The 14,996-nt window shown below is 33.9% G+C and overlaps 1 protein-coding gene and 1 pseudogene across 1 annotated transcript; one reads left to right on the top strand and one right to left on the bottom strand.

Moving 5' to 3' along the window:
- Positions 1-800: 800 nt before the first annotated feature.
- Positions 801-3,649, bottom strand: LOC114711505 (uncharacterized). The gene is made up of 2 exons (XM_028895919.1): positions 3,418-3,649; positions 801-2,514 (listed from the first exon to the last, which is right to left on the bottom strand). Exons 1-2 carry the CDS (start codon positions 3,635-3,637, stop codon positions 2,324-2,326), a joined length of 411 nt encoding a protein of 136 aa, XP_028751752.1. The 5' UTR covers positions 3,638-3,649; the 3' UTR covers positions 801-2,323.
- Positions 3,650-5,592: 1,943 nt separating this feature from the next.
- LOC114711503 (glucan endo-1,3-beta-glucosidase, basic isoform-like) lies at positions 5,593-7,233 on the top strand (annotated as a pseudogene).
- Positions 7,234-14,996: the final 7,763 nt, after the last annotated feature.

A 14,996-nucleotide genomic window follows, 5' to 3' on the forward strand; every position in this document is an offset into this window, starting at 1 on the left:
TGTGCAGATATTTTTTTTTTGTCTATTAGTTAGCACATTTTTTCAGTGTGGGTATACATTATTCTTGAAGATAATATATGTGCGCGCGCGCGCGCCTCTAGATTTAACTTCTTTAGCGGATAACCTCTTTAAATCTGGTGGAAAAAAAGAACCTATTTTTTTGGCCAACCAAAAAGCCATTTTAAATTTGGAGATATCATATTTAAATACATCTGTATGTTACACTTTATTAATAAATAATGGATAAATTGATGACAATGAAGTTAGTTGCATAAAAATTGTTATCTACACATACCCTTAAAAATTCAAAATTGAAAATTCAGCCGTGTGCATTATTTAGCCAGTTTTTATGAGAAGTCTAGAATGATCCTGGCATAGCTTGACCCAAAAGCCCAAAAAAATAAAAAAATGGTCTTAGCATAGGCGCCCGCCAAAAGACCCAGGTCTACCTACACCCGCGAGAATCGAAAGCCCTGAGCTCCATTCTCCGGAAGTTTCAGTTTTTTTTTTTTTCGCACCTCCCAATCTCCAGCGTCTCCTTCTTCTTGGCCCTTCCAAGATGAGTACTATGAAGTTTTGCCGCGAATGGTTGCTACCTGTTTTCCTTGCCTTCATTACGATGCTTTTACGACGTTGAACATGGGCTTCCATCTTCACATTATTTTCTTCATCTCTTGATTTCAGCAACAACATTCTGTATCCCAAGGAGGAGAAGGAGCAGAAGATTCTCCTCAACGCTTGCCGTAACTGTGACCACCAGGGTCTTGTTTAGTTTAGCTTACCTCCGCTTCCCCCCCCCCCCTCTTCCCTTTAACCTTCCTTCTTGTTCATGCGTTGCTGCAAAGTGTTAGACTTACTCAATAGACACTCTAGTTACTTATCCAACTATTTTTAGGTTTACTCTGATGACATGTTTCTCTCGAAGCAATATGCCTCATTAGAGAAAGAACTTATGGGTTTCCGCTCTGACTATTTACTCCTTCTGATGTATTTTTGCTATTGAGGAGCTTAATTATGAATTTTGATTGAAGATTCTACCGATTAAATGTTTCTAGAATGCCAAGGCTCAGATGCCTTGGTTTGTTTAGTAATCTATATATGGAAGATTGCACTATAGAAGAGCTACATTTTTCTACACTGAGTTTGATGCGAACAAGATCATCTACTCAAATCTTTTTTATAAGATGGAATATAATTTTTGAAATCTGATGTATTTTTTCTTGGTTGATTTAGTATACGAATAGCACTTGTTTACGTTCATTTTTGAGTCAAGGGACTGAATCATTGGACTTCTGTGGAACTGCTGTTCTTATATTTTCACTCCGCGACTCACATTCCATTCTTCGTAATAGTCCATTTCCGTTGTCTTCTACCCAAAGTCAAATGCAAATTGACTCATTATGTCCTTTTGAAATGTCAAGTCTTTTGGTATATGCTAATTGATTCTGCTTATAAAGCTCCTGCCATTATTTAATTTCCTAAAAACAAATTTCACCCTCTCCAAAATATTTTTGGGCTTCAAAGAGGGTTAAAGGATGCCTTTTAACCTTCATCTCAATGTTGATAAAATGCATCAAAATTATATGTTTCTTTTTTGGTGATTAACCACCCCATCCAATACTGCCAATTGATCTGGCTTTGAGTTGGGTTGAGCTCCAGTGAGGGGGAAGCTCTTCCAATGCGGTTTTTCTTCCGTCCACAAAGCTCAAATTCAAGATTTTGCTTAAATTGTGTCAAGTCTCTCACCATTGAACCCAACTGCTGTTGATAAATTAGAATACATTCATTACCATCATGTTCATTTTATTATGTAAATGAAATCTAATTGGTTTGGAAGAAACGTGCATATGATATTCTATTCCTCAATCACGTTTTCTTAGTATTTTGGGTTTTATAATTTTGATGCATGTCGATTCAAGGGCAAATTGTCCTCACTTTGTAATACCGTAAGTTATTTGATGATTGAAAAACTCGACCATCTAGGTATGTTATACTTATTTTGGTTAGTTAGTATTGTGTGGCTGCTCTGCCTCCATACTGTTTAAATGCCCAAAATCTTGGAGCCAATAAGTCCAAGGTAGCCAGACAGATGCCTATGACTTAAGGCGCAGTGGTTTTTGTTTAGAATATATTTTCATTATAGCACTTTTCTGAACCCATGTTGGTTTTATTGCCAGTGTTTCTGTTCTCATTTTTTTGCACTTCGATTATAAAGTTTGTTTTACACTGCTATGCTTTCTTATAAAAATTAATTGCTGATGTTTTTGCTATGGAGGAATTGCATCCAATTTCACATGAGTATGCTCAGCCACATACCTGTTGATCAGTTACTCGTCATTTTCTGGAGGCTGCAGATAATAAATGTGTCTATAGAAATGAGATACATCATTCTGTTGGGGAGCGCACTCAAGTGCTGCAGGATGTAGCTGCAGATCCTACTCTTCCACGTACAAAGTCTGTTCGTTGTACTCAATGCGACCATGGAGAAGCTGTTTTTTTCCAGGTTAAATCCCTCTTCTACCTGTGGGCAGTTTTGCATTAAGATGGGAAGGGAGGGGAATGATAACAATTTGTGGTCAATCATGAATCTACTCTTGGGAACAGCATGAAACTGATAACTTCCTTAATATTAGCACTAAATGGTCTAATCTAAAGTTAGGAAAACCAGATTGTGGAGCGGAGGGAGAACTGTTATGTATGGACAGTGAAAGAAATAACTGTAACTCAAAGCTAAGCCTGAAGATACAGACTATGCTAAAATTTTCCTGACAGTGAAATAGCGTCTTCAATAACATTATACTTAAGTAGTCGGAAGTGGGATGATACGATGTCATGACTGTTCATTTATTGAACTGATAAAAGCACTACTTTACAGTTTAGTAGTAGTTGGACAGTAGTCAAATCAGTAATAATCAAATGTACGTATTATAAATTAAAATTAAGGGCGCACACCCACGTATTATTTAAAATCTATTATAGTAGATAAGAACATAGTTTTTATTTGCAGTTGAATTTGATTCTCAAATGACGTAGGAAGACAATAGCATATAAAAAGAGCATATATGTCAAAATCTGGGGGGTGTTGTTATGGTGTCTATTTGCATGATACAGGTAAAACGGATGATATATGATTTAGGGCGATTTACTTATTTTTAGAACACAACATGCTTTAGGTACACTGGTTTGGCCATCTTTTTCTATGGCATTGACTCTGATTTTCACTTTCTTTATAGACGTGTAGCTTGTAATTAGTTGAAGGAAGCTACATAAGATTTGTTCCAGTACCACCAATGCCCATAAGCTTGTCGTGTTAGACAGAAGTCGGACAAATGCAATATTTTGTTTGATTCTGCAGATTCAAAACACGAATGTAGAAGTACTTTGGTTTTAACAAGTTTTTGAATCTATGCAGGCGACGGCCAGAGGAGAAGAAGGTATGACACTGTTTTTTGTTTGCTGCAACCCAAAATGTGGCCACCGGTGGAGAGATTGAAAATGTTGCCCTCTCAAATCGAGGTTGGAGATCTAACATATCACTCTTGTTTGTTGCCATGTAAAACTTGGTTGATGAGAGGAAATTCATTCTCAAGTATTGGTGGCTTTTAACTGCACTTCCCAGAGCAAATTGTTCAGCCATATGATGCTTTATCGACAAATATTGAAAACCTTCTATATGTGAATAATTTTATCGTAAATGCTAACTAAATCAAAATAGACAACAGATTAGTGATATATGAAACTGGAGGTGGCATTCGGGAGAGGATATATGGCAAGAACTCTTTCTGCTCATCGTTCTTTTCTCTTCTCAAACTCCCAAGTATTCGGAACTGGAGGAGGGAAGTCTAAAGATAAATATAAAATAGTACTAAATAAGGTACAAGTTACTGAAAGATCAGTTTAGCTAATAGAGAATATCATTAACTTGGTTACCCAGAAGCACTTGCTGAGATAAATCATCACAGACGCAGCAGAGATTTTCTAGGCCTTTTCTCTGACAAGGGAGTAGTACATGGTGTTTATTTATAGTAGAGTTACTTTATGCACCGAGAGTAGTAAGTGGTATGGGATCACTTAATGAGGCTGGGAGCCTTGAGAACTCCATTAACATCGCCATGGAATTGATGTTAGTGTCGTTGCTTAAACCAATAAGCTTTTGATTATCACCGTTGAGGAGAGCAGGTGAAGATGGTGGCGAGCCGCTATTCAGTATTTTGGGAATGGATCAAGGTTGAGGTTCTACAGCATGTTTGCTCTGAGGATCACCACCATTTATGAAGTCGGCTAACCCTCGAACCAAACGTGCCATTATGGAAACACGTTTATGCACAACTTCTCTTGGTTTTCGTTGCTGCGCTGCACACACTACCTTGTAAGGGAGTTGGCCCCTTTATTATATATAGAGGGCCAAAATCAGATCTTCATTGCATGTCATATGGCTTGAATACGAAGCTAAGTCCGCAAGTTGCCTCTTGGAAGGAGATTCTGTAATTGATAATGATAGATTTTTTTTTTTTTTTAACCTGAATCGATAATATAGGTTCGTTATAATAGTTTCGCAGTGGCGTATCAATGTGCAAGAAAAAGCATTGGACAATATATTGTTTTCGGAATATCTAGATATCGATGTTTCAAGCATATGCTGTGATTAAACTGAATTCTCTCTCTCTCTCTCTCTCTCTCTCTCTCTCTCTCTCTCTCTTATTGTTCGAATGATTTGTATTGAACTACTGATCATCTTATAAATTTAGTATCTCTTATAGGATCTGTTTCATCTAGGTTTTGAAAAACTTGGTTAACTAATTTTGATCAGAACTTAATAAACGTTCAAGACTTTTAAGTTATATGACGGGGACAGAAAGTCTAGTTAAACAATACTTTTAGAAGAATCAAAAGCAAATAAATCACCATAAGCGATGACTTCATGTTACTTGCATTATTGAATCGTCTTGTCGTTTTATTTACACCATAAGCGATGAATGCATGTCGTTTTCGGAACCAAGACGATCAAATGTTAGTGGTCGCGGAGTGTCTCTCTTTATCTCGCCATTATCAGGTAGGAACCTTCATACAAAATTTATAAGGAAAAATTGCAGTATTTAATTTACTATTTAGTATTATCTTTTATTTTACTAAAATTATATAATATAGTTAGGAGGATTATTTATGTATAACTCAAAGTTTGAGGTATTTTTTTTTAAAAAAAATGAAATTTAAAAGAATAGTCATATTTCAATAACAAAATAATTGATGGCTGATAAACAACTGCACAGAATAAACTAAGACATGCATCATCATTTTGAGTATTCACCTCGTGTCTTGGTGGCGACCAAGAATGAATGGTGGGAAATACTACTAATTAAGAAGGAAAATGATATATAACAGATTATGAAAGTAGAGCGTGATAGATGATAAGAATCCATTGAATTGGTAAACACTGCTCAAATTTTGTAGTGATTCATAATAAATATGAAAATGGCCGATAAGAATAGAAAGAGCTCTATCATTGGAGATCGATCAGACAGAACTCACTCACTGCGAATATATGTATACTCATATTACATCTTTAGCACTAACATAACATTCGTGGCTTCCATCCCGGCTTCGCTGCTGCTCCTATTCGCACTCTTCACAGCAAATCTTCGCATCACAGGTCCTCATCTGATTTGCAGGCTATTTTCTTTGTAAGATTACTCTCTGCAACCATAAATATATATATATATATATATATGTATGTATGTATGCAACTCAGACAGCACAGAAGTAAACATATGCATAGCAGGCTCGGTTGCAATTAAAGCTACATAGAGTCGAAGAAAATCCTAGCTTGTCTGTATGTTTGGCCTTTTGTAATATATGTATATATATAGAGCCAAGTGATCAATAGTCATGAAATTGTTCTAAGTATATAATGGTTTTTACTGGGGTATATATGCATATTAATTTCTCTTTTCTTTGAAACAGAATTAGATTAGAGCTAGAAATCAGCATTGATATTAGTGGCCTAATTAAAAGCAAAAGCTTGCTTACTCAGAAGAAGTTACAAACATTATCCAGTGTTTGACATAATTAGGTAAGAAGCCCATTTCCTCGGGTAGTGATTGATTAAGCAAAAATTTGCGGCACAGCAGGTGGCCAAATAGGCGTTTGCTATGGCATGCTGGGCAATGATCTGCCATCTGCTCGCGAGGTTGTGGATCTTTACAAAGCCAACAACATTAAGCTCATGAGACTGTACGATCCCAACCAAGAAGCTCTTGAAGCTCTCAGAGACTCTGGCATCGACCTCATGCTCGGCGTCCCAAACACCGACCTTCACCGGCTCGCCACCAACGCCGACGACGCCCGTGAATGTGTTGAAAACAGCGTTTCCAAATTCTACCCCTCCGTCAACATCAAATACATCGCCGTCGGAAATGAAGTGAACCCCGTCGACGGAGCCAACAGACAGTACGCCCCGGGCCGCACGTCCTTCCGGCGATCCAAAATGTGTATCAAGCCATACGTGCGGGAGGCCTTCATGAGAAGATCAAGGTCTCAATCTCCATTGACATGACCCTCATAGGAAAGTCATATCCTCCCTCTCAGGGTAGCTTCCGAGATGACGTCAGATCATACTTCGATCCTATCATAGGCTACTTGGTGTTCGCAAAAGCGCCCTTATTCGCCAATATATACCCTTACTTCGCCTATAGTAGGAGCCGGCCTGGCGACATACCTCTGAATTACGCTTCGTTCACTGATCCAAGCATGCTGGTTCAGGATGGTTCGAGAGGGTACCGGAATCTGTTTGATGCCATGTTGGACTCGTTGCATGCAGCTTTGGATGGTACGAGGATTGGGCCGGTGAAAGTGGTTGTATCGGAGAGTGGGTGGCCTTCCGCTGGTGAGGAACATGCCACTGAGGAGAATGCTAAGACTTACTTGCAGAACTTGATTCCTCAGGTTAACACAGGTACTCCTATGAGGCCTGAACCTGTGGAGACATATCTTTTCGCTATGTTCGATGAGAATAAGGAGGTGGGACAATAGACAGAGAGACATTTTGGGCTCTTCTATCCCAACAAACAGAACAAGTACCCCTTTGGTTTTGGGACATAAGAGTGCTCATATAATATATGTGTGTGTGTGTACACTCAGTTAAATAGCTCTTACATATTAAAGAGCCAGGTAGTACTATTTAGTTGAAACGTTTGCTCTATAAAGAACTAATATTCAGTTAACGGTGAGAAATGATATAAGTACGGTATGGTCCTCTCTCTCTGAGATTTCGTTTTCGAATGATGAACATATACGTCTTACGTTATAATTTATAAAATATTTGTTTTCCTCGCAAGTTAATTTTTGTATGTCGAAGTTCTAATTGATGTCTTCAATTTCTCTTTAAAAAATTGTAAGTGTGTTGTAATAAATTCGGTTACAATAATGCAAGCATCTAAGCATATACATTATCATATTCAAAAATTCATAAAAATACTGTGAAAAGAAAGAATGAAATGGACGGTAGTTAAGCAAGTTAATTATCTATCACATCTATAGTTTAGTATAGTAGTGGTGGAGAATTTCAGTTTCGATTTTAAATTTCAATTTTCAAGTGTTAAAAAGGTATAATGGATGAAATAAAGCTGATACTTGAACACGGTGTGTGATTAGAATAGGAGGGCAAGTTTTACAGCTAATTGTGAGATGTGTGAAGCCTTTAGACAGGCAGAATTGATGAAAAGGAAAAATGATAAGTGATATGAATGAGATTTGGAATCCGAACGATGAAATAGGGATGGCTCAGTCTGTCTGTTTTGGCGTATTTGTGCATCCTCCCTCTTTCACGCAGAAACGTGTATATGTATATGTATTTGTATATGTATGTATGTATTTTGAATGATTCGTTTGATACATGCCATTAATTGTAATCTGAATGGAACAGATTATATCCTTAAATACCATAAATATTTCATTTAAAAGTCATGTGTATTTTTAATATTCAAAAAACGTAATAATTTCAAAATATTTTTCAGACATAACAAAATAAAACATTGAAATCTTATAATTATTGCAAATAAAAATATAACATAGTATGTACTTGAGGAGTACAAAAGCTTTCACGACTCACTCCATCGGGGCCTTCTCTTGATTCCTACTAGATCCTTCACCTGAAAATGTTAATATAAGGGATGAGATCTAACGTCTCAGTAACTACTGAAATTCTAACATACACAAGCAAATCATATATATGATAAACAAAAATCTGTTTATATGTGTGTATATATTTGTGTATGAAAATCACGAATTTATACATTCAACTCAATTTCATTTTTAATTCAACAATATACCAATATCATTTTTTCAATATATCCAAAAATAATACAATATGTAACTTCTCTTATATCATTATCCACCCTTATACCGCTGACTGGAGTCACAGGCTAACACATAGTTCAATAGAAATAAATTCATTTTACTGGATTATTTCAAACTCACTGATACTTAAGATATATCCTGCTAAGGATATAGAGCTTAAGTTTAGACTATGGCTCCCCTTCCTTGAAAATAAAATAAGGAGGTGTCACATGTCTCACAGTTTCAATAAATTCCTGACTAAAAGAAAACATGGAAGAAGGAGCCTTGACAAGTGCCATCCACTGTGCATCAAGTGATGATATACCGCATGGTAATTTATATCCATGTATATCTCCTTCTGTTCTCAACCCAACAATACATATGTCATATGTAAATAATGTTACATAAAAAAATACATCCATAAATATATCATTAAAATAAGATAGCAATACAATTTTTGTACCAATTAACAACAATTCATTATAATTCAATAGTTATCAGTATATTTAAATATTGATAAAAATTAATAGTAATAAATCTTAACAAAATAAAGTAATATATTAAAATATTTATTTGAAAGCTCATTATATATAAAAATATTTCAGTATAATATAATAAAAACTAGAAAATCCAAAATATAATTATACACAATTCACATGTACATGAAAGAATTTTTAAAGTTACCTGCTACCCTTTTGCTTACAAATATTCACACAATGATTATTCCAAAATTCTCAAGAGTCTACTAGATTACATGTAAATATTTATTAATATATAAAAAATTATTTTAAAATTATTCTAAAACTTTAAGGTTACCCTTTAATCTAAAATCATAAAAATATATTAATTCTCCCAGATCTAGCTATTTATAATAGACACAATATTATTTGAAAATAAAACTTTTTTGTCATATGAGACAATATTGTAAATTGATAACTTAAATAAATACATATTTATTACCCAAAATCTAAATTTTTTTTATTAAAATTCTCAATTTACAATTTTTTAAGCCTTCAAAAATTATTTCAATAATAGATCTTTAACTTATTCAATATTCAAACTGATTAAAACTTCAACGATAGATTAAATAACTCAAATAAATTATTTAACTTAAATTTAATCAGTAAAAACATTCTATACGTTTTTGAATAACAAATTTTTCAATTAAAATCTTAATTTAAAATTTTCAAAACAATCATTGAACAAATATAAACAAATTAAAATTCCTTAATAATGTATCTTTAAATTTTTACGGTCATATATTATCAAAACTCCACATTTACTTCATGCTTAAACTGTAAAATTTTCTCTAAATATTATAATAATACTATCAATATAAAGCTCTAAATATATAAGAAATATTCATAAAAAATTGATAAAAAGTAGTATATTTGTGTACCTAAATAATTTTCAAATCTTATCCTAACCTTCTGACCACGTGCTCTGCAACTCAACTTCTCGCTCTCTTTTCCTTTCTGCATCATGCTCTCTCTTGCTTTGCTTGTTCTCTCCTTTTTTTCTCTCTCTGCCTCTCCAAAGAATTTAACATACTCGCATTTACTTCTCCCCCATATTTTTCTTCAACCTACACCACCCCCTATTTCTTTTTATTCAACTGCGTCCTCCCTCCTCTTCTTTCTTCAATTAATACTCCCCATTTTTCAACTTGATTGAATACTTCTCCTCCCAAATTTCTCCCTTTTTAATAAATGCTCTACTCGGTGGAAAAGCTATTTTTTTAATTATATATATTTTTTAAAATTACAATTTTTTTAAATAGTATGTTAAAACTCTTTTCACCTAAAAAGAATTTTGTTCTCAAAATTTGAAACACAGAAAGAGAAAAAATTTACTTCAAGCAATAGGTACAATCACAATCATTAATACTACACATTAATATAACACAAGTATTAGTATAACACAAATACCAAAGCCAACACAACAATAATACTTCATAATCAAACCAGTTTGGAAAGTCTTGCCACATCCGCTCTTCTGTTTCCTATCTAGCATCCCCAGAAGACATTCCTTTCCAAAAAATTTTAGGCAACCGAATAGTTTTATTTTGAAGTTGTTTATTCTTAAAGTCGAGAATGCGTTTGGGCTCGACCTTGAAAGTAAGATTCTCTTGTAACCCGATCTTTTCAAGTTCGATCACATGAGATGGATTTGGGTGGTATTTCTTGAGTTGTGACACGTGGAATACATTATGAATGTTTGCTAGTTGTGGAGGTAGGGCAATTCTGTAAGCTACCAGTTCTACTCTTTCTAAGATTTCATAAGGACCTACAAAACGGGGGGTCAGTTTCTTTCCTCGAATCGATTTGCCAATGCCCGTTATCGATGTGACTCTAAGAAATATATCGTCTTCTATCATGAATTCCAAAGGTCACCTTCTCCTATTTGCATAACTCTTCTGTCTGCTTTGGGTATAAGTAGTTTTTGCTATATTATCTTAATCTTCTGAGTTGTGTGATTCACCGGTTCTAGACCTATCAAACTTCTCTCACTCAATTTTGTCCAACAAAGTGGAGATCTATACTTTCTTCCATACAATGCTTTATAAGGAGCCAACTGAAGACGTGAGTGAAAACTATTATTATAAGCAAACTCCAATAAAGGCAGGTGATCATCCCAATTTTCTCTTAATTCAATTGTGCAAGTTCTTAACATGTCCTCAAGAGTTTGGATGGTTCTCTCAATTTGTCTATCAGTTTGGGGATAGTAGGTAGTGCTAAACCTCAACTATTTCCCCAGCGCATCTTGCAGTGATCTCTAAAATCTTGAAGTGAATCGTGGATCTCAATCTAATATAATATTCTTTAGTGTGCCATGTAACTAACGATATCATTCACATAAATCTGTGCTAGTTTTTCAAGGGAGTAATTCATCTTGATAGCTAGAAAATGGGCTGATTTAGTTAGTTTGTCAACAATGATCCAAATAGCGTCATGCCCAGATTGAGTTCTAGGAAGACCTATGATAAAATCTATAGAGATACTATCCCACTTCTATTCTGAAATCTCTAGATTTTGCAATAATCTTGGGGGCTTCTGGTGTTCAATCTTGACCTTTTGACAAGTTAGGCAACGAGAGACAAACTCACTTATATCTTTCTTCATACCAGGCTACCACCAATTTCACTTTAGATCATGGTACATCTTGGTCATCCCAGGATAAATAATGTATTTGCTCCTATGAGTTTCATTAAGTAATAGCTTTTTTAACTCTCTGTCACTAGGGAAACACACCATCACTTTATATATTAATGAAGATGGGATATTAAGATATAAAAAAAAATTCAATTAAAAGCTTAATTTAAAATTCTTAAAACAATCATTGAACAAATATAAACGGATTAAAATTTTTTAATAATGTATCTTTAAATTGTTACAATCACATATTATCAAAACTCCATATTTACTTAATATTCAAACTGTAAAATTTTCTCTAAACATTATAATAATACTATTAATATAAAAGAAATATTCATAAATAAATTTGGATAAAAAGAAGTATATTCATGTACTTAAATGATCCCCAAACTTATCCTAACCTTCAGATCACGTACTCTGCCTCTCAACTTCTTGCTTTCTTTTCCTCTCTGCCTCATGCTCTCTCTTGCTCTACCCGTTCTCTCTGTTTTTTTTCCTCTCTGTCTTTCTAAGATATTTAACATACTTGCATTTACTTCTCCTCCTTATTTTTCTTCAACCTACATCGCCTCCTATTTCTTTTTATTCAACTGCATCCTCCCTCCTCTTCCTTCTTCAATTAACACTTCCCATTTTTCAACTTCGTTGAATACTTCTCCTCTCAAATTTCTCCCTTCTTAATAAATTCTCCAGCATTTTTTTTAAACTTAATTTAATAATAAAATAATAATATTATATATATTTTTTTAAATTACAATTTTTTTAAAATAGTATGTTACACTAAATATAAAGAGAATCGCTATAAAATCCCAAGAAAGGGATGTAATTACTAAAAAATTCCATTAACAACAAAATAATACTACTTCTGATCCTTAATATAAGGGTTAAGACTTTCAATTTGGTTCTAAATATAAAATCTCAATCTATTTTGTTTATCATACTTATTCTTTTTTTCCTTTCAAAATAGTTCTTGTATTAGTTGTACATGTTAAAGATTCCATCAAATGATAATTATAGCTAATATATATCATTAGCAAGAATATTTTAAAGAAGAAAGCATCTATTTATTACAAATAACTAACTTAATAAATTTTCTTAATATATTTAAAGTAGCCAATAAACTCTTATATCAAAGACTGGAGGGAGTAATAACTTTCAAACCAATGCAAAGAATGACAATAGCCGCCTTATTATTGAGACTTTTTGGTACTTCTCCCTAGAATACATGACCGAATTAAAAAGAGCACTATAATGATAGTAATGGATGACTTCCATGGAATGGGCCAATTGAAGTATTTAGAAGTATAAATGATGTCAAGTTTTTGCTCAATGGGTTATGAACATATCGGATGAATATTGGAGTATTGTTGCTGCAGCTTGGAATCATGCACATGTCGGAGGGAATGGAGGGTTTGGCACTACGTGTGGCTGGCTGGCTGCTGGCAAGAGGCAAGATACTTCAGTTTCACAAGTCAGCATATTCTTGAAACTCTCATCCCACCAGGTTTATTCAATATTATATTATAATATCTCTGATATTTAATATAAAAGCTTGTTTAATTTTTATTTTGGTCCTAAATATAAGGCTATAATCCATTTTGTCTCTCATATTTATCTATTTTTTTAAGGTAGTCCTTGTAATAATAGTAATTTTAGCCAATATACTTGATTAGTAAGGATATTATAGAAAAAGCAATACATATTTATTATAAATAACTAACTAAACAAGCTTCCTTAATCTACTCAAGTTAATTAAGTAGTTCTTATATTAAAGATCAGAGCTAGTATAATGGTGGAAAGCTTTTGCAAATTGCAACAATATTGATTCAACCTTATACATCCAATTCAATTTAATGCTAAAATGACGAGGATCCCATTGCACTTTCAACATACATAATGGATATAGCAATCCTGGAAAAAAAAAAAAGCGACAATGTGTAATGTAGGTTCATGCTCGTTTGGAAACATAATTATTAGGATGTTCAAAGTGTAAGTGGATTTAAGTCCATATATAGATGATAAAATAATTGGAAGGATTCAGGAACTTAGTTAGAGTTACGATATGGCGTATCTCTTCTATATAAATAAACGTCAAGATAAATTTACTCTGGTTTGCAAAGTGAAGCACTCCTATATGAAACTAATTTCGGTGCTTATCAATTACCATAAGCTCATCAAATCTGAACTGTTTATATTCGATTTGAACGATCTAAATTTATAATCATTAATTAATTATTTTTAAATAAAAAACTATTTTTTAAAAGAATGATAGTTAAGAGATTATCTTTCTTTTAATAGTTAGGAGATTATCTTCGTCCAAGGGTAGCTTCTAGAACGACGTTAGATCATACTTGGACCCTATCATAGGCTACTTGGTCTATGCAAACGCACCATTGTTGGCCTAATGTATACCCTTACATCAGCTATGCTGATAACCCTCGTCACATATCTCAGCAATATGCTCTGTTCACTACTCCAAACATGGTGATACAAGACAATTCGAGGGCGTACTAGAATTTGTTCGATGCTATGTTGGACTCGATTCACGCGACATTGGATAGTGCGAAGATTGGGTATGTGAAGGTGGTCGTGTTGAAGAGTGGGTGGCCTTCTGATGAGGCATTTGTGGCTACCTACGATAATGTGAGGACGTACCTGGACAATCTGATTCAACATGTTAATAGAGGCACTCCGATAAGGTCTAGACCTGTAGAGACGTATGTTTTTGCAATGTTTGACGAGAACCAGAAGTACCTAGAAAGAGAGAAATGTCACACCCCAATTTTTAGAGTCTAGGGGCCCTGAAAGTAGCCTAAAGAAGTTAGGTTATCAAGCTTTTTTGAGCAAAAGTCCTAAAGATGTGAAAGGAACTAGAATGAGAATAGAGACTAAACTGCAAAGTAAAAATTTTCAGGGGCTGAAATGTAATCAAAGTCAAAGGTTTTAGTAAAGTCTCAAAGGTCTAGAAAGAGAAGAGGTAAGATACAAGCCGAAGGTTAAGTTAGAAACCTCAAAGGGATGACTGTATGAGGTTAAGTTTAAGTAGGGACTAAATTGCAAATTCAAAAAGTTACGGTTAACAAGGGTAAAAATGAAAAGTATATAGAAGATTTCAAAAAAATCCCAAAAAATTCAAAATAATAGTGTAAGACTCTTTTGTGAAGATAAATGACAAAAATACCCCTGAGACAGTTTAAATGGAATTTATAAGTTTATGATAGGTAAAAAGTATGCCGATTAAGGCAATTATTTGAGATAGCAAGAGATGTAAAAAATATATGCAAAAATGAGGTTAAAGGGTTGAAAGGTTGTACTAATTTTATAAATTAGTCCCGTAACTAAAAAGCCAGTGAAATGGCTTTAATAAAATAAAAAACCGATTATGCTAATAAAAAGGGCATTTTGGTAAATGATTTTATACGAGGCTTAAAAGAAATGTTATGGCCGAGAAAATTCACAGATTTTCTTTAAAGATAAAATGAATTTTTTAAGTAGACAAAAAAATTT

Source organism: Neltuma alba, unplaced genomic scaffold (genome assembly GCF_004799145.2).
Source record: "Neltuma alba isolate B1F8T4 unplaced genomic scaffold, ASM479914v2 tig00011291_pilon, whole genome shotgun sequence".
NCBI lineage: Eukaryota > Viridiplantae > Streptophyta > Magnoliopsida > Fabales > Fabaceae > Neltuma > Neltuma alba.